The sequence below is a fragment of the Lemur catta genome, chromosome 4 (assembly GCF_020740605.2).
Source record: "Lemur catta isolate mLemCat1 chromosome 4, mLemCat1.pri, whole genome shotgun sequence".
Classification (NCBI taxonomy): domain Eukaryota; kingdom Metazoa; phylum Chordata; class Mammalia; order Primates; family Lemuridae; genus Lemur; species Lemur catta.
In genome coordinates this window covers 6,262,479-6,282,906 of record NC_059131.1, presented here as the reverse complement: position 1 = coordinate 6,282,906, position 20,428 = coordinate 6,262,479, and the positions used below count along the sequence as shown (strand labels likewise).

Sequence of the window (20,428 nt, the reverse complement as noted above, 5' to 3'; positions counted from 1 at the left end):
CAGTGAATTCACCGCTTAACCAAGCGCCAAACTCGGGACAAAGCAGCCTGCTGGCGCCGTGTGCCGCGGTGACCGGCAGGAAAACCCGCGTGCAGTTACAATCACCCAAGACTCCTCACAGGCTGGTGGGCCCAACCGACTACATCCTGCAGTCTCAAAGACACACTTTTGCCTTGGACACGACCACAACAAGAAAACAAAGCAAATACAATACAAGCTTAACATGACTCTTAAGAACTCAGTCATATGATTTTTAAAAGCAATCTCAGGCAGTATAAGATAAAACTCTAACACTCAGCACCTACCTAATACGGTGTCTTATCCCGTAAGTTACTAAAATTCTTGTTGAATGCATAAAAGAAAAAATAAAAAGGAGAGGCTGAAAAAGGATAGAACGCGGAACATCACTGTGTATTGGGTCCTTGACAGAACAATATCCCTAATATTGCAACAAAAACTAAAGATTAACCTTATTTTAACAATTGTCCAAAAAATAACTTGTTTCTATTGTGTTTCTTGAGCTCCCAATTTTTAAAGCAATCCAAAGAAAGGAATAGATAGCAGAACTCTAATAATTTGGTGAACAGAGCAATTATACTAAAAGGGAAGTATGCTGCGGGAGGCAGAAAGGACTTACAGGGCACAAAAATCTCCAATTAGAATTACCCAAATGACCATCTGAATTGGAGGCAATTCCTCAATTGTAAAAGCCCAAGATAGGAAAATTTGGCACTGAGTTGCAGTCACAAGGTAACCATAAGAAAGAGAGTATTGCTAATGGTAACTTGTATTTGAGAGCCTTTTTTGAAGAAACTCCAACAGTTTGATAGGCACGGTTTCACTCATCCTTGCATCATCCTAGAACTGAGGGAGGAGGCAGGTATTAACTCCACTTTGCAAACGAGGAAATGAAGCAAATGAGGAGTGAGACTCAAGGTTAAGCACTGAGGAGCGGCACAGTCCACCTCCATACTGAAGTTTGCAGGTGGATTCCATGTGTTGAAGTACACCAACAAAAATGATCTGTTCTGGAGGAGGCTACAAAGGGGAAAAGGGTAGTTTCATAACATCTAAGAATGAAAACACATTAAACCATCATTAAGAAATCAGTTGTCAAATAATTAGGCTCCTCCCACGTCTCCAACAGCTGGAGACACAGAACCGGCTCCATCACCTACCTTTGCTTCATCGTTAATGTCCCAGGTGAAGGAAATGGCGTTATAAGCGATCTCCTCAATGTTGCTGATGGTGTTGAAGCTTTCTTTATAGTCAGCTATAGGAAGTGATGAAAAAGAAAAAGAAATTCAGGATTTTTAGTTTCAACATGAGATTACAGCAGCTCAAAGTAAGATTCCATTTTTGTTATCATCACCTCTGGACAATTTAAGTTGATATTTTGTTGCATTAAAAAAAGTTCAAAAAATAAAAGAATCACAGAATTTTTGTAATAAAGGCAAGCTTAGATATATTTAATTCAATCCCATTATATCAAAATTAAGAAATTTAGGTCTAAAAAGTTTAAATAATGGTCCCAAGGTCACAAAAGTAGCCTGCAGAACCAAGATTAGAACTCAGTTTTAATTCTTCTGAAAAGAGAACATGAGCATTACAAAAGGTAAAGAAAAAAAGTAACATTGACATTAACAGCCATCTGTGATACAGACAATGGTTTTATATGAAAACCCTATAAACAATAAGAATAGACAGAAAGCTACTTCAATGACTACAGATTTGCTTGGGTTTGCTGTTACACCTCAAGTGATGCATCTCTGGGTTTATTCGCAGATGCAAGAGACTAGCAATACTGTTCAGCAGATGACTAGGGAAGACTTAGGCAACTGCACATCAGCAGCACTTTCTTTTACTTATTTGTTTTTGTCTCCATCGTATCATCATCACCAAATAATAATCAGAATCTCTTACACAAGACATTACCCTCCCCAAAAATGGCCCATTGAAAAGTGGGGACACTGTCACGTTAGCTGGCCATATGGCTTCTGGCCCCAGCCTCCTATGAGAAGCCACTGCCTGGCCACATGTCCTGTGAAGGAAGTCGGGGTGAGAGCACTGGTTCCAGGAGGCCAAGGACAGTGTTTGGAACAGATTAGTGGCTGGCATAAAAATTCAAATGCTTTCGGCAGGAAGTTGATTACTGCCAAAAATAACTGGATTTAGAAAACTGGATGCTTGCACCTCTGGGAACAGAAGCAGGCTCCTGGCGGCTTACCTATGTCAATGCACCTTTGTTTGGCCGTGTGCTGGCGGGAGTGCCAGTACTTCCAATGCCTTAACTGATCTTCTCTGCTTTTGTCTTCAGCAAAAACCACCATGATCACACTCTGTGAGAGAGAACGCATTGCAATGTAAAGACACTACAGGGTGAATATCTTTTGGAAAATTTATTTAGTATCATAGTTCACAAATAAGGCTTAAAACTGTAATTTTAGGCCTTCGTTCAGATCTACTTCAGACCTGGAAATATTAGGCTCGGACTAGCCTTCCTAGAGAACAGAATTCAGAGCACAACTTACTCGGACTTTGCTGATGGGGTGATGGATTCCTTCATTGCTGCTCACCTCCTTCAAGGTGACAGGATAGAACTGGCCTTTGTTCAGGTATGTCATAGTGCTATCTCCAGGCTTCTGTCGAAGTGATTTTGAAGCTTCTAGGGTATATTCAAAGTTGTTCCTAAAGGACCAAAAAAGTCGTATATCTCTAATCCACTTTATTGGAAGGTTTCTATCCATATACTTTAATACAATCTGGAAATGCTTCAGTGTGGATGTACTGAGACAGCAGACTGCCAGGAAACATCCAACTGACCACACCATATTATAACTAGCATTTGCTACTTTTTCATGATAAATGAAATCTGAAACAAAAGTCTTACCAACTATAAATTCTGAAATCTCTCAGATGTGGGACTACAAATTGCCAACTAGAATTTCTATGATGTGATGGATACTAACAATTAGATGTTTTGGGGCTAAGTATATTAAAGATATCAAAAATGAAAAGGACTTGGGAAGGAAACCTTCACAAGCTGCCAATCTGGTATTTATCTAGCAGAACTTGCAAACAGGTGGTTGGTAGTCCTCTAATTAAATTCAATTTGGCCTGCACAACACTGTTTTTTTTTTTGAGACAGAGTCTCGCTTTGTTGCCTGGGCTAGAGTGAGTGCCGTGGCATCAGCCTAGCTCACAGCAACCTCAAACTCCTGGGCTTAAGCGATCCTACTGCCTCAGCCTCCCGAGTAGCTGGGACTACAGGCATGTGCCACCATGCCCGGCTAATTTTTTCTATATATATTTTAGTTGGCCAGATAATTTCTTTCTATTTTTAGTAGAGACGGGGTCTTGCTCTTGCTCAGGCTGGTCTCGAACTCCTGACCTCGAGCGATCTGCCCGCCTCGGCCTAGAATTACAGGCGTGAGCCACCACGCCTGGCCCACAACATTTTTTTGTTGTTTCTATTTGTAACTTAAATGTCTTTAGATGGGCACTCCACAATTCTATTACCCATTATCTAATGCTACCACCCATATGTGCCACTAAAGTTATTTAATAGCCTTCCTAGACCAGGGGTCAGCAAATTACATCTAGTTTTGTAAATAAATCTTTTATTAGCATACAGCCACACCATTTCTTTATGTATTATTTATGGCTGCTTTTGCACTACAAAAGCAAAGCTGGGTAGTTGCAAAAACATACAGAGGCTGTATGGCCCACCAAGCCTAAAGGAGTTACTACCTGACCCTTTGCAGGAAAAGGTGTGCTGACCCCTATCCTAAACCCTAAAGGCATTTCAGTTTGTGACTCATGAACCTTGAGGCAGCTCTCTAATTCCCATAAAATGCTAGAATTCAAAAATAAAATTTCTACTGCAAAATAGAACACATGTAAAAAACCACACAAAGCAAAAATTATAAAATGAAACCCTAGACTTTTTAAAAATCTGAAGGGGTTCCAATTAAATTAGAAAAATATTCATATTCCCAGAGATACAATTTTGTGAGGCTAAAAAGAAGTTGTCAAGTCAGAAAAAACACAACTTTATTTACTTTATCATTAGTGAGGCTAATAAAAATAAAAAAGCCTTTATTCATTTGACATTACTCCTAAATTCTCACCTAATTATACAGTTTTGGAAACAGAAAGGACCTCAGAGACCAACTTAATCCCCTACTCCCGTTAGACTCCACTCCACTACCATCACATAAAGAAACCAAAGGAAAGCAAAAGCACCGACACCAAGAATTAAGGAGACTTGAAACAAAGTTCAAAATTAAATGCACTGAGGCAGATGTCCTCTACCCAAGATATTACCACAGTAAACATAGCAAGATAAAAGTGAAAGCCCGCTAAAGCCACCTCTGATTTATCAATATCAAATTAACAAAAAAGGAGTAAGCCATAAAAGCTGCGAATTAAAAGTCAAATTAAAAGGCAACTATTACCCAGAAACACTGTCAAAAACATAGTCCTCTGAATTCATGCCAGGCATCCGCAGACTGAGATCCGAGGGGAAGAAAACCTGAAATATCAATGTAATGAGCCACAACTATTTAACTGGTTACCATCGTTACTACAGACCAAGGTCTTGTACAGCATGAACAGATGTGGCCTACAGCAACCCACTACCCATTCGATTTTCATTTTCAAATAAAAAGTTTCAATCTACAAAAATTTTCTAAAATTAACAAAAAGAAAAAGAAAATTAAAAAAGAAACCATCCACTTGTATATACCACTCAAGCAAATCAGGACAACCTATGTGTAGGGGCACCCACCAAGTGCTTGGGACTCACTACCCCCCTTTTCCATCTTTCTCACATATCCCAATTTTGTTCAAACTCCACAATCTACAACCAAAATTTCATGACTTTTTGGAGTCACCCTATCATTGTACCAAGTTAAGATACAGTATCAAGTTCACTCCATGGCTGGATGGATTGGGTGCATTTTCTCAGGAAAGGCTACTATTCTACTCCTAAGCAGAGACAAATGCTCTTCTCCCCCATCGAGACATTAAACCCGGTTTCAGAGACCTTCAGTCCCTAACTTTTATCTGAGTGAGGTATTCCTCATCATAAAACCTTCAGAACTATTTGGAATTACTTTGTAAATTTCATATACTTTTGTGGTCTACCCATGTCCCTGACTACACTACCAACCAAGAAGCACCAAAGACACAATGAATCATTTTATATTAAGACCAGTTGCAGGGAAGCTTGCTTTGGTCTAGGACAAACGCTGAAAATGTGAATCCATCTATTGTCAATGGAAGATTATGTGCAGGGTTCTCTTTCTCTTTATCCTGCAAATCACTTAGCTGAAATCATAATTGTTAACTCAGCTGCTGGTAAGATTAGCCATGTGCCCTTCATAATAATTTCTGGTTTTATAGATTTAGTTTACAAATTATACCCATGGGCCTTTTCTCTTAAAAAAAAATCTTTTATTCCTAATCCATTCACTTCAGGCTGAGTTTCAAGCTTACATAACAAGGAAAAGGTGGAACCCAATACTTATACAAACACACAGCCGTCTGGGGAAGATGTTTTTGTTTCCTGTACCTCCTGAACGCCTTCCTTGAAGGTCTCTGAGAAAGTCGAGTCTGGAGTCCGCCGTTGAGCATTTGGGGGTTGAGCACCAGAGCTGAACTGGTCAGTACTAAGGTTCCGGTCAAAAACTACCACACGCTCGGCGGGTTCGGGGTGGTAGACTGCCGGAGGGATGCCCACAGCAAAGCCATGTGGCTGGCTTTCCGTCTTGATGGAGTGGGTAGGCATCGTTGCTATGGAGACCGTGACTGTCGTATCAGGAGCTGTGAGGTGGCCTCGCTTATCAATGCCCAGCTGGTTGCCGTGGGGCAGGACAATGTTAAATGGCACATTCTTCAGTACTTGTACTCTGTTTTCTCCAGCAGAAATGAGGGGCTGCTCAGTCACTATTGGTATGCTATTTCTTAAAGAAAAAAAGAAAACCCGTATTTTCAAACTTGATGCTGACACAGTTCTTTGACAATTTTTATTTCTTTTATTAGTTTTTGTTTTGGCATTGGGTGGTTGGGTCCTATGCAATATTACACTTGGTAAAAGCCAGCTAAACAGAAAACAGTACAACCTCCCATGACTAGAGAAAGAAAAAAAGACTTTACAGCTACAGATCAAGTAAAATCCAAAAGTAATACGGAAAATTTCATTGGAAATACTGAGGACTCAGAGCTCTCCTCTAATAAGCTTGATTTTCAATAATCTTTAAAAAAAATTACCATATTTTAACTAGAAGCCTGAAGCTACAAACATGATCTGATCAGTTCGGGTTGAAGTGCAGAGTCAGACTGCCTTGGATCAAATTCTGTCACCCAGAGCAAAGTTACTTCATCTCTTTGCAACCAAATCCTCATCTGTAATATGGGGATAACAGCAGTGTGCGTCCTTACAAGGTTGAAATGAGATGATACGTTAAACTGTGTACAATAATGCCTGACACAGTGTTCAAGAACTATGAACTGTTATTATCTGGCCACCACTTTTCCTAATACCTATGCTACTTGGGTTTCTCTTTCACCAAAAGAAAACCTATTATTACATTGTACAGTAGATATATCTGCATAAAATTAATTTTGGTTTAATAAATATTCTGGGCTATTTAAACAGGTATCTTTAAAAAAAAAAAGGTTTTTTGTGGCTATAAAGTCGAGCCTTAATTAAATTTTCCAAAAATTTTTAACCCAAAATATTTCAAAAATAATTTCAACAGGAGTTTGAATACAATGTAACTTATTTTATTAAGTTCTACTCAGGCAGTTATTCAAGAGTCATTGGTATTTAATACTTTTAATGGACCCCCCCCGACACTGCCACAACCTCCTTAAGAGGACCTGGAAGAAAAATGAGCAATACTTAAGTTATTACTAAAAACATCCCTTTGGAGGAGGAGAAAGTTAGTGATTTCAGTTTTTTTAGAAAAGGCAACTATTAATACTATGCCCAAGGAAACAGGTAACGTCTCAGAGTGACAGAATCAAATCAGAGCAACACAGGGAAATCACTGATGAAGTCTGAATTTAGATATTAAGAGTCCTACTTTCCTATCTCTTCCTCTAGTGTTTGTTCATTTAAAGAAATCCCCATTTTGTTTTTACAGAAATGTGTCATTTTTCAAGTGTACTAGTTTATGCCATGATAAATTAAACATTACCTTTTGCTGTGATCTGGCTCTGGGTGCTCAACATCTGGCTTTGCTGTTGAAGACCTTCTCTCTCTTGGAACCTTACGTATAAACACACACAAAAAGAATTTTTTTCTTATCTAGCAAAGTATACTTCACCCAAAGATATAGCCTTTTATTTTTCAGTAAACTTGATCATTCATTTATCTACTGGTTTCCTACCAAACACTGGGCTCCAGGGACACACAAAGAATAAGACAGTGTCTGCCCTCAAGGAGCTTACAATCTGGTCACCAATCTGGTTGATATGTAAAAAGCGACTGAGTTGTCAAATAAACTCAGAGCATCACAAATTAACTTTGTCATTGGAGTCTGGGTTTCATCTCTTAAAAGAAATACCTCTGCCCTGGTTTTACCCATTTACCTACAAAGTATAACAGAGAAGGAGCTGCTGAAAACACAACTGAGCTCTTCCAACTTGCTCACTGCTCTTTCCTACTACTCTCCTTTCAGATCAAATGCAAAAACAAAAGCAACAGCCATGTTAACAGTTCATTTCTTCCAAGATCCAAATGCTGGCTTCATGTGATAAAAGTCTTCAGATCCTTTGGGATTCATATGTCCACTTATCCCAAGGTCAAATCTAACTAAGTTTGTTCTATTTCTTTTTTGATTCTTCTTTTCTTTGCAAGGGAAGTGAAAAGTAGACAAACATTAGTGAATGTCCTGTAGACATCAGCCGAACTGAGACTTAACCCCCACATGCACTCCAAAATGGCTAAGACGCTTGAAAATGGTTTTCAATGTGAGACTTCTATTCCTACACTCCTGTTCCACCACTAAGCACAAAATAGTTTCATGTATTAACAATGTACTTTTTTAAAGCTTTACCAAAGTTATTATGTAACAATGACTAATGCTTACAACCAAAGAACTGAAACAAATAATTCATTTCATTTAAAAAAGAAAATAAATTTACACTTATCACAAGAACCCTGACAAACAAGTACTACTAAAATTGTCACCCTTCATGGACAGACATGAGGATTTATCTCCTCTTGCGTTGTAAAACACTTTTAGGACACTTTATTTAACCCCCCCCCCACACACAATCACTGTAACTAGTTTTATTACATTGGTCTTTCTGGCACTAAACTTGCCAGTTTTCTCCCATTCTCAAAAGTTTCAATTAAAACTATGTAACTTCGTCCGGGTGAGCTGGCTCACACCTGTAATCCCAGCACTCTGGGAGGCAGAGGCAAGAGGATCACTTAAGCTCAGGAGTTGGAGACCAGCCTGAGCAAAATCAAGATCCTGTCTCCATAAAAAATAGAAAAATGAGCCGGCGTGATGGCATGTGCTTGTACTCCTAGCTACTCTGGAGGCTGAGGCAGGAGGATCACTTGAGCCCAGGAGTTTGAGGTGGCTGTGAGCTACAATGATGCCACTGCACTCTACCTGGGGCAACAAAGTGAGACTTTGTCTCAAAAAAAAAAAAAGTAACTTCATAATTAACATCTTAGGAACTTGTAGTTTTTATACTGATTAAGTCAATAAAACAAGCCATAAAGAACAAATATACAATATATTCTACTTCAAAGGAACTCTTCGTGGCTGTGCTGCCCAGGCAAGGGTTTCTTCTAGAATCATTAGGTATTATACAAGTTTCTGTTCATATTCAAAGGAAAAAAAACCTTTGAATCCCTCAAACACGAGTTGGACATATGGCATCATACCAGGAAATAATTAAATGTTTTGCTGAGTTACCACCCCAATTTTGATAATCAAAATCCTCTTTGATTTTTTTTTTCTCTGTATTTCTTACACTCAGGGAAAAAAACACAGTGCCAAAATGTCATGAAACACAAGCAATTGGTGAATCAGGTAAAGGTATTCAGGAGTTAGTGTCCTGTTATTTTAAGTTTTCTGTAGGTTTGAAAGTTTTCAAAACAAAAATACAGCAAAAATAAGCTGTGAAAAATATATATTATATCCATAAGTAGGCACTGTCATTAAGGCGCTTCTGAGAATCTTGAAAAGTTCCTGTCTTTATGAAGGTAGTGATGACAACAAATGGTTATGTAGAATAGTTACAAACAGCAGTGAGACAAAGGCCACCTGGGAAAGTTGTGTTTCAGCTCAGTCTGTTTTAAACAGTATCCTCACACTCTTAATGGCCATCCCCAAATATCTGCTAGTGGTAGAAGGAAGGATGCCAATGTGAATCCAGAGGCAAAGCAGACCACCTGCTGTGCTGGAAGCCCAGCTACACACATCCTAGCTGCACGACCTGAGAATGAGAAGTCACACGCACGCTGGTAACGTGCCGAGCATAATCCAGGTCACCAGTGAGTGGCAGCTCGTATTATTAGGGCAACAATGACAACGTTGAGACAGATCAGTGGTGTCATCTCCAGATAATGAAAACCATGCAGAGATGCACACAGATCATAGATTATATTTAACTAAGACGAATCCAAACCTCTAGAAACAGGCAACAAAATATATCTTTATTTGAGAACTAGAAAGTCCCAGACTAGAGAATATGTTTTTCTCTTTTAATGAATCCTACAATCAAATCACAGGCTCTGTAATATCATTTAAGGGACCGGAAATCAACCTGACAACACAGGAACAAAGGTTAGAGCACAGGTAACTTAGCCTTATCCACTGTTCATGGCACTAAGCACTACCTTCAGTAAAATGTTCAAACCCAGTAAGGCACATCTACCCTCTTTATTTATGGTAGCTTCACCTTTCAGATAGAGCCAGAGCAACTGGCTGCTTCACACGTTTCAAAAACAGCCCTTTGATTCTATGATCCTGGATTTTCAGCTTTGAACCACTGTAAGTCAAAGTACTCATTAAACTATTTATAGCCACTACAGAAGCAACTTGTATTACATTCTTCCAGCAAATGACTGTTTTATATGCTGCTGAATCAGGTGCCTCTGAGACGGGTAAGGGTGTCACAGAGCACGCAAACCGACCTTGTAGTAGTCGTAGAGCAGGCCCAGCGCAGCCGCACTGTCTTCATCTCCATTGATGCTCATCATCGCTTTGGTCGCTGCAGTGAGAGGGTTTTCCAGGAAAGATTTCCAGGCCTCATCCTCGCTAGTATAGGAGCGCCGCTGTGGATAAAGTGCTTCGTTCTGAAGAACCAACACTGGCCGTTTGCTTCCGAAAAATTAAAAAAAAAAAAAATCATACTTTTCTACTGCAAGGCATACATCATAGCCAATTTTTAAAGAACCGAACAACCAATTTCTTGACATTCCTATAAAATAGACTATTGTTTCATCAATGACCCTAGGAAGTCAAATTAAGACAAGACCAGAAGACAAACCACTTAAATGCAGACCAATGGGTCCCCCAGTAAGATAAAAGGTATTTAGGCAGCCAGGGAACCTATAGTTAACTTGTATACATGGAACCCAGGATATAGTATTTGGCAAAAACAAAATAAAACAAAACAAAACCACCCCCAAGAAAATGCCAGGCTATTCAACTCTTTACATAAACAAACACAACAACACAGTAAGGCAAAACAGAACACTTATTCTCTTCAAACACACAATGAGGACTGTACCCTCTTCAGGAGAGTATACAATAAGGTTCATCATGCTGCTACATGTTATTTCCCTCTTTCTCCTGTGGCTGCCATACCTTAAAAAATTTCCTATCTAAAAACAGCGAGGAGGGAGGAGGTGCAGAAAGAGAATGGGATACTTCGTTTAATCCTTGGGGGTATATGAGAAAGATAGAATATTCTACTGATTACCAGGAGATTGAGCATGGAATGTGGCCAAAGGGGACTGTAAATCAATAAAGAAGCATAATTTTCTGGCATGAGAGTTAACTGTTTATCTCAGAGATAAACATTTAAGAATCTACAACAATAAATGAAGCCACTGAGCAAAAAGATTTTTTAAAAAACTAGGTGGGAAATCCTGTTTTTAAAAATCTTTTGTAGCTTTTTACATTGTGCAAGAACTGTTTCATTTTAACACTGTAGTTTGGTGGGAAAAATACAGAAAAATCTACAGCAATCTTAGTGAAGCCTTATAGAAGATTTAATTTAAAAATTTAAAGCAAACATTACTGATTCCAAAAACCTGAAATGTAAACAGTTTCAATAACTGTTCAGTTGGTACTATTTAATAAGTCAATAAAGTGAAAAAATGGAACACTGACTCTAGCAAACCAAAGCAGTTTCTTTAAAAGAAGAAAAAATAAATTTTAAATGGTTGGAACTACTTTGAATTAACAACAAGCAAATGTAAGGATCAGTTCTCATTGCAACACACTAATGAAATATGTAAATGGCCTAAAGGTGACCTACCTATTTTAAAAGTGAACGTAGAAAGACTGATTATCTTTTAAGTAATCAACAAAGGTTAGGGTTTGGCCATCACCCAGGCCCTTTAAAAACAAATACAGATTTAGAAAAAGGAGAACATCTTCAAAAAACAGGGGGAAAATCCAACAGTTTAATTTATCCTCAGTCAAAATTATTTCAAAGCCAAAGTTTTTACTCACACCTAGGTGTAAAATCCTCGCTTACAACTGGTAAGAAAAGAAGTCTTGAGGTGGTATACTATCTTAACACAAAACAAACACAAAATGTTGTTCAAAGCAGATAGTTTAAAAATGGAGATTGTTTATACAAATCTTAAATTTTAAGAAAATAAATGTACAAAGTGGGATTCCCTGAGCCATCAGGACCAGAGTATAACAGCTACTGAACCAGTGGTACCTTGGGGTGACTCACTGGCGTACTGCTAAGCTATTATTAATATGTAATAGCTACTTCCAGAAGACTATGACAGCACTTGGCTCATTCAGTTCCCGTAATGCTAGTTTTTCAGCTTCCCTTCTTCTCTCACCCCAGCTCAAATTTGTACAAGCAACAGAAAATAAATATTTTTCAAATGGCTTTATGTCTGGGATCATCCCAAAGGTGTTCCATATTTCCAAAGTGTGCCTGAGGCCAAAGTGTTAGCTTTGGAAATTTTGCCTTATCTAAACTATAGGCCAAGAAATAAACACAAAACCAGCTGCCTTTCTTAGTCTACTTCCTCATGACAGTCAGGAAGTAGGCTGCAGTCCCTAAAGGCTCCTTGTTACTTTCAGGTGAGCCTTAAACGTTTCATCAATGATCTCTCAGACTTCTGAAATACAGTTCATGCAATAATTTAACTGCATATTCTACAACCAAGGGTAATCCATTTAAGACACTCCATACCTAATACCTAATCTTCTTATCCAGAGAAAGAGCACACTTAAGACGATCCTTAACAAATAATTATGAAACTGGGAGGGGTACTTATCTGCCCTGGATTTACTGACCTGAAATACACTGATTGGCCTGGTGTGATTTTTCTTTTTCTTTTCTTTCTTTTTCTTTCTTTTTTGAGTAAGTTTTTTTTTTTGAATAATTTTATATTTAGAAAAGCTGCAAAGAAAATACAGAAATATCCCTCACCTAAGTTCCCCTAATGTCTTACATTACCGAATCTTACACTACCACCTTACATTTGTAAACATACTTTGAAAAATCACAAACTCCGAAAGGCATGTTACTTTGTACAGTACCGTCTAGTTTATCGCCCTGATTTCAAAGTTTATCCCCTTTATATTTCTAACCATTAAAAACACAGTGATCTGTAACTACCATCAATGATGCAAGTGACAGAACAACTCCTACAGCAGTTTCTCAGTCACACAGCCAGCCAGGGAAAAGGAAATGCCAGGACACCGGGGCACTTCAAGCTTTCCCCAAATCTCTCTGTTCTGGAAGTTCTGGCAGGTCTCCGCGTGACGAGCTTGCGCGACAACAGATTACCTGAAGTCTACCTGTCCCGCCAAGGAGTGCGCGTCAAAGCGATCCATTGGACCAAGCGGGCCAGCGACCCGGGGAGGCGGAGGGGTCCCGTGCGGGGCCCGCCGTGCAAATCTCGCCTGCACCCTGAGGGGAGCGCCCGACCGTAGGAGGAGGAAGAGGAGGGAGGTGGGCTGTCCGGTGTCGAGTTTCCCGAGCCAAGGGTCGCCCCGGAGGCTCCGACCGAACAAAGAGGCGGGACGCTGCGGGGCAGAGGCCACAGCGGCGCAGGGCTGACGCCGGCCGCCCCCGCCCGCCCGGCGCCCGCCCGCCCCGCCGGGCCCCGAGCCGGCGCCGCGCTCGCTCGCCGCAGGTGCGGCCGGCCCGGCGGGCAGCGGCGGCCCCTCGGCCGGGCCCGCGGCGCCGGACTCCGCGCCCGCGCTCACTCACTTGTCGTACTCCTGTGTCATCGCGCTCTCGCCGCTGCCGGGCCGCAGAACTGGACTTTCGGGTTGGGACAGTACACCCGATCCGGGGGGAGGCGGCGGGCGGCGGGTCCGGAGCGGCGGCCCCGACGGGTTAGGTTGGCTTTTCTCGCTCTGAGCCGGCTCCGCGCGGGCTGCGCGCACTGGGAGCCGGGCTCGGCTGCCCATTGGCTGGCGGTGCTCGGGCCCGGGGCGGGGCCTCGGGGCGGAGAGGCCGGCCCCGCCGCCTGATTGGCCGGCGAGCGGGGCGCCGGGGCGGGGCTGATGGGGCCGAGGCGCTCGGGCGGGGGACCGGCGTGGCTGTGCGGAGCGCGAGCCCTGCTCGCGGCCCTAGGCGCCGGCCTGGGGGTGAGGCCCCGCGCTGCGGCGCGCACCTGTCGCCCTCCGGCCCTCCGAGCCTTGGAGCCTCCTTCTGCCTCGCGGGCCCCTGGCCCTCGGCGGCTGCGGGTATAGAGCCCCGCGCCCTGCCCGGGCCCTGCCTGCCGCAGGTGCGCCTCTCCCGGGCGGGGGCCCGCGACGCGCGCTCTTCTCGCAGCCGGCTTCGCGCCGCCAGTCACGCCCCGAGTCCCGCGGCTTTCTCCCGAGAAGTGTCTCCAAATTTCCCTTTCTCCTTGCGCCCCGCAGTGTCTGGTTAGAATTTCCTGCTCATCCCTCGCGCTGTCCACTCTGTGACAGGCACTGGAAATCTGCCGCAGCCTCCCAGCCCCGCCGCACTGCGCGGTGGTCGCAGCGGCTCGCGGAGCCGCCTTCTCCCCAAGCGCCCCGCGCCCCAGCCCCGCAGGCCCCAAGGGGGCTCAGCACCCCGAAGCCACCAGCCGCCCAGAGGCATCGCGGCTCCTCTGACCGCCCACTCCCGCTCACTTCCACCGGGCCCCCCCAAATTGCCCTTTACGGGCTGAGCCCCTCTCTTTTCCAGGGTCTGCGCTCTCGCTCAGCGGACACCTAGCGAGAGACCCAGCCCCGACGCCAGGCCCCGTCCTTGATGCCGGGGACGGGGCCGTGAGCCGGACACAAAGTTCCTTGCCTTGTCCAGCGTCCCGGTCTGGGTAACAGGCAATGGACAAAATAAGTCAACGATGCGGTATGTTAGGAAGCGGCGAGTTCTGCACAGAGATACGGCGGAGCGGCCGACGGGGCGGTGGGGTGGAGCCGGTTGTCAGACTTGGAGGAGGCGAGGCCGCTCGGAGGCACTTGGGGGTGACCGGTGCAGCCACAGGCGCAGCCAAGCGCGAGGCGGGGGCACGTGGTGTGGCAGCGGGCGGGGACCAGAGGGGACCAGTGCGGCTGGAGGGCGGACGGGTAGTGGGCGCGGGGGAGCAAACTGCAGGGCCTTGCGGGCTTCGGTAAGGACCTTGGTGTTTATGCTGGGTGACAGGGGACGCGTTGGGAAGTGACATGATCTCACCTGTGTTTTAAAGTAGTTGGTCGCTTTGCGGTGGGGCCAGGTAAGAGGCGATTGCCATGATGCAGGCCAGAGAGAATGGTAGCGTAGAGAAGTGGTGGGAAGTGGTCGAATGCTGTGTGTATTCTGACGCTAGAACCAACAGGATTTCCTGCAAGTGGGAAATGGGTGTAGCAGAAAGACGGAGTCCAGGACGACCACAGGCTTTCCAGCTGAGCAACTGGAAGGGATGATTTGCCATCTCCTGGGATAGGAAGACCGCAGGTGTGGAAGGTTTGGGGTGTGCTAAGCCCCGGGGGCACTGGAGAGTCCAGCGGGTGGTCAGGGGCATTGCTGGACGTGAGACGGCGGCGCGGGCGGGAGAAGTCTGGGCTGAGGCTCCACTTCTGGGCATCATCTGCGTCCGGGTGGAATGTAAAGCCTTGAGATGGGTGAATCCCCACGGCAGTGAGGACAGAAAGAGCATGGGAGTGACACTGGATCCTGGAGCCTCCGACAGGGAAGGGCTGGGAGGGAGAAGAGCGGGCGGAAGAGACAGAAAGGGGAGCGCAAAGCCGAGGGGAGGAGGAGAAACAAGGAGGAAGCGGTGGCCTTCACGCGGTGCCAGTGTCCCCTCTGCTCCCCGTGTGTGCTCTGGGCTCAGGGCCCAAATCAGCAACCACAGCCTCACTTCTCACTCCCCTCTCGGGGTCTGTCCTCTAACCCTGGGGATAGCACTGGGAGCCGTGCAGCCTGTTCTTTTCTCTTATTCACCCGTTTTTTGTTTAAATCAATTATATCTTAAAAGCAAGCTAATTTAAGAAAAATATTAATAATGTCACAGGTCATCCACAGATGTGGTGCAAACCATTGGGACAGTGACCCTTTGCCTTTCCTCTTCTTCCTCTACCCCGTCTCCACACTATGGCCAGGGTGACCTTCACAGAACACAGATGTCATGTTATTCTGTCACACTCGCGATCAAGTGCACACTCCTGAGCACTATGTGTAAGAAAAGCTCAGCGTCCTGTGCCATCCTGCGGTACCAAACGCTCACACCCAAGAGTCACCCCGGGCCCCACTCCCTGCTCCTCCCCTCGTGCTTAGCATACTCCTCTGAACTTCCAGACTCTCCCGGTTCCTCCAAGTTACCTCCCTGACCCTCCAGGCTGGGCGAGATGTCCTGTGTGACCCACTGGCACCTTCCACATCACTCATCACACGTTTACCACATTTTGTTTGTTAAATAGGCTTTCCCGTGTGTCTGTCTCCACCATAGTGTGAGCATTTCCAGGGAGGGCAGGGATTGGGCTGCTTTCATTTTTATGTGCCCAGTGCGTGGTATCTACGTGGGAGACAGCCAGCGAGTGTTGACTGAGTGGATACAGCCCTCACGGTGCTCTGCGGACATCCACTGAGGGCCTCGGGCCTGATATGTGGTAGGTGCGCACACACAAAAAAGGGATGAACAAAGAAATACCAAACCATGAAACCAACAACAAGAAACAGGAAGAGCCCGAGGTTATTAGACCATAGATGTAGTAATAAAAAACTTTGAGTCTACTTTGTAAATTTGAGTACAGAATTGTTTAGCTCTCCAAAACAGAAATTAAAATCTCTATCTATGAGCTGTTGGCAATAACCTTTATTTTTTAAGATATTTTTTAAGTTATAAAAATAATACATGCTAATAGTTTTTTTAAAAAAGCAGCAAAAGAGAAAGAAAGGGATTAGGAAAGGGACAAAGAAAGAAAGGAAGGAAGAAATTTAAGCCATACAGGACACAGAGTCCAAACAATCCTGTCCCTCCTCCCTCCCTGTCCCTCACCCTCAAGATAACTACTGTTAATCATCTTTGTGCATCTTTCTAGAAATTTTCTGTGTATACTCGAGCATGTATATGTTTTATTCTCCTCCACAAAAGGGAGTTGTATTATGCACAATCCTCCCGAGCTTGCCTGTTTTCACTTCTTATGTCTTCAACATTCTCCATGTCAACACACAGAAATCTAGTACACATTATTTCTTAGAATGGATATATAATAACTAGACTCTATTGGTGAGCAATTAGTTTTTCCCCCAGTTTTTCACAATTACAAATATTCACAATAAACGTTCCTCTGACATTTTTTGCACACTTGATCAAGTATAGCCATAGGGTAAATTCCTAGAATTGGAGTTACTGGGAAAAAGGTAGGCACAGTTGCAATTTCTATGGATCTTGCCAGATTGTTTTCCAAAAGGCTGCCCCCATTTAGACTCCTACCGATGGGGTATGAGACAGACTACTGTGCCATACCCTGAACAACCACCACGACGCTATCAAAATTTACTAGTCTATTAGATGAAAAATAGTATCTCATTGTTTTGATTTGCTTTTTTTTGAGACAGAGTCTCCTTCTGTCAGTTACCCAGGCTAGAGTGCAGTGGCGTCATCACAGCTTACAGCAACCCAAACTCCTGGGCTCAAGCAATCCTCCTGCCTCAGCCTCCCGAGTAGCTGCGACTACAGGTATGCACCCCCACACCCAGCTCATTTTTCTATTTTTTGTAGTGATGGGGTCTCACTCTTGCTCAACCTGGTCTTGAACTCCTAAGGTCAAGAGATCCTCCTGCCTCGGCCTCCCATTGACTTGCCTTTATAAAAAAGTTATGAGTGAGGTTTTGCATCTTTTCATTTGTTTGGCAATAACCTTTTTAAGCTCAAGGATGGGGTAGTAATTTTTTTAAAAGAAGAAGGATCTTTTAAGGCACCTTCCCAAGTCATGGGCTTCAGAGTAGGGAGCTAGCTGATTTTAGACCCACTGGAGAGCAGATGTGCAGCACTAGGGGACTTGTGGATGGAAGGAGTCGGGGGCGGGGTGGCAGATTGAGAAAGTCGCAAGACCTGGGTTCCAGTCCAGGTTCTTCTACTGACCAGCAGGGTGATCTCAGTAGAGTCACTTTCTCTGGGCCTCAGTAAAAGCGAACAGTTGGACGGGTCATCTGGTTCCTTCCACTCCAATGCGCCATGGTGCTAAGAATGTTTGCTATGGTCAGAACCATGACAGCTACCCACGGCTCACAGGCTGAAGTCCAGGCTCCTTAGCCTGGCATTTAAGTTCCTTCTCCCTCTGGACCCAACATACATTTCCCATGTGATGTCCCAGTTAAAAGCCCCCAATGCCCTGTGCTCCTGTCACAGTTCTGTGAATACGGCCTGAACCTCGGGCCCCTGCCATAGCCTGTGTTATCCCTCTCTCCCCTGCGGCCCTAGTCGGTATCTCCAGAGGCCAGTGTCAATGTCTGTCTTCCAGGAACCCCCCCATCCTGTTACAATTACTCCCTGACTGCTCAGCTATCCCTTGATTAAACCGCTCAGCACAAGTTGCCCTGTCTTTTACTAATTCAGTTTTGCATGACTTTGAGAGAAGAACTTTAAATCTAACAGACCTAGGGGATGGTTAAACCTAAAGACAGCCGGTTCTTCAGTCAGCTTATTAGGGCCTATGTAGGCAGAAGAAAGTGTCAGGGACAAAAAGTGGAGACAAGCAGTATTTCATTTTCTTGAATCCGTGGGCATATAGTAGCCTGATAGGTCCCTGCCAGGGTTCATGTCACCGAATTGGTGGCCTCTAAGAAGAGGTACCCTAATACATGAGTTATATGTATATCTGTGTTAATATATATATTTGGGTGCTCTTTCCCATTGCACAGTTGAGGTCACTGATGTTAAGTCACATAGCTAGTAATATAAATGGAAGGACTGGGATTTGACTCCTGGTTTTCTGACTTGGGTCTACACTCTGACCCACTATCCTGCCTGGATTCTGAGTGGAATGAGGCAGAGATCATCCCAAGAGGGTCAGAATTGTATCCCTCACCCCATGAGAGAAGGCCTGGAGTATTCTGAAGAGAGAGGCAGTGCCAGGTGCAGCTGCTACAGTCTGGAGAACCAAGGTGCCGCTTACCGCTCCTTTTCCTTGCTGCCTGGATAGGTGTTAGACACAGCAGTAAACAGTACATCCAAGTTGTGCTTTCATGGAGCACTGGTTGGGAACAGGAGAGGGACAGACATTAAAAAGCTAGAAAAAAATGGGAAGAAACCCCCTCCCCAAAAAACTGTTTAAAAAATCAAACAGATCTAAATTCAAATTCCAGGTTTTCCTCTTATTTTTACGATAAGCATTCTACTTCACTGCCAGTCCTTGGTTTTCTCATCTGTAAAATATGGAAAATAATACCATGTGGTGTGGAGTTAACTAAGATAATGCACTTAAGACTCTCACACAATGCCTGGCACACAGACACTGGATCGACGGCTTCCGTCTTCTTTAAAGATTAGAAGGGCTGGAGTCTGCCCACTTCCTCCACGTGCTGGCTTGTTGGGCATGGGACCTCGTCATCACCCGACAGCCATCTGTAGGCTCAGCACGTTTAGGCACTTCAGCCCTGACAAAGTAGCCTATATTGAAGGGACATCTCGAGTAGTTGAAAGACGTTGGCAGAGGCTTTGTGCCTGGACACCTGGACATCTGTCCCACCCCGTTCCCCAGAGCCCGCGTCTCCTGCGTTCGCCGCTGTGAGATGAAACCCTTTCCGCTCCGGGAGCCGGGTGTGGGCGGCAGGGCGTGCGGAATCTCCACCCTTCCCTCCGGCTCCGTGAGCGAGCCCCGCTTTCCTCAACCGTGGAATATGGGATGATGATCCCTGTCACTAAGGGCTTGTTTATTTTTGTGTAAGAAGTGTCTCAAACAATGCCAGGCACATTACAGGAACTCAGCACATATTAAACATTGCACCTCCCCATTTTTCTTCACTATAGCATAAGCTGCTTAAGGGGAAAAAAGTATATCTCATATTTAAAAAATTCACTTATGATCTAGCATAGACAGGCACACTGGAAAGGATCAACAGCTGTTGCTGTTGTCCAGTGTGGTAATGGCAGTATTCACTGTCCTGTGTGGTCACATACCCAAGCTCATTTGATTCTTAAAACAGCCCGTTGAGGTAGACAGGGCTGTGCCCATCTTGTAGATGGAGAAACAAGGTCCAGAGGGATCAAATGACGTATTCAAAGTCTCATAGCTGGTAAATTCAGGACCTGAACCCAAACCCGCGTTTCCCTTCCCGCTGTGGTGCTGCGATGGCCCTGGCGTTAGCCTGTGGCCTCCATTAGAGAACACCGGACACATTAATTGCAGCAGGGCCGTGGCTGGTGTTTCCTGGTGACAGTGTCTGGCTTGGAAGATGGCATTTGATGGTTCACTGATTCTCAGAGAACACACTGACTCTCAGGATTGTCCATTTCTTGGTCTCCGTGGCTTTTTTCTCCAGTGTCTTCTGTGACGCTGTCGTGAACGTGCTTGCTGATGAAGGGCTGCCCCCTCCCCACCAGGCTCGCCTGCCACTGCCAGGAGGACTGTCGTCGCAGGTGAGTCTTGTCCCATACCTGGGACTTGATCCAGACTCATCACCAAGAAGTCAGCAGCTCTCCGTTTCTGAATGGCGGCAGAAGCAGCTGTGTAAAGTTGGGTGTCACCCCCTTGTTGGCAGCTAGGACCCCAGATATCTCACATTCTTCTCC

The 20,428-nt window shown here is 44.4% G+C and overlaps 1 protein-coding gene across 2 annotated transcripts in view; it reads right to left on the bottom strand.

Moving 5' to 3' along the window:
* The window catches only part of GRHL1 (grainyhead like transcription factor 1), a 48,328-nt gene extending 34,707 nt beyond the window's left edge, over positions 1–13,621 (bottom strand). Inside the window, exons 1-8 of one of the 2 annotated variants that reach the window (XM_045549023.1) lie at positions 13,447–13,621; positions 10,166–10,352; positions 7,206–7,276; positions 5,576–5,966; positions 4,458–4,534; positions 2,532–2,688; positions 2,228–2,339; positions 1,179–1,273 (exon numbers count right to left, since the gene is read on the bottom strand). In XM_045549023.1, the coding sequence (XP_045404979.1) occupies positions 1,179–1,273; positions 2,228–2,339; positions 2,532–2,688; positions 4,458–4,534; positions 5,576–5,966; positions 7,206–7,276; positions 10,166–10,352; positions 13,447–13,466 (1,110 nt within the window). In that variant the 5' untranslated portion in view covers positions 13,467–13,621. Of the gene's footprint in view, positions 1–1,178; positions 1,274–2,227; positions 2,340–2,531; positions 2,689–4,457; positions 4,535–5,575; positions 5,967–7,205; positions 7,277–10,165; positions 10,353–13,020; positions 13,130–13,446 lie in introns of those variants that run through there. The other variant, XM_045549021.1, reaches the window with a different exon arrangement.
* Positions 13,622–20,428: the final 6,807 nt, after the last annotated feature.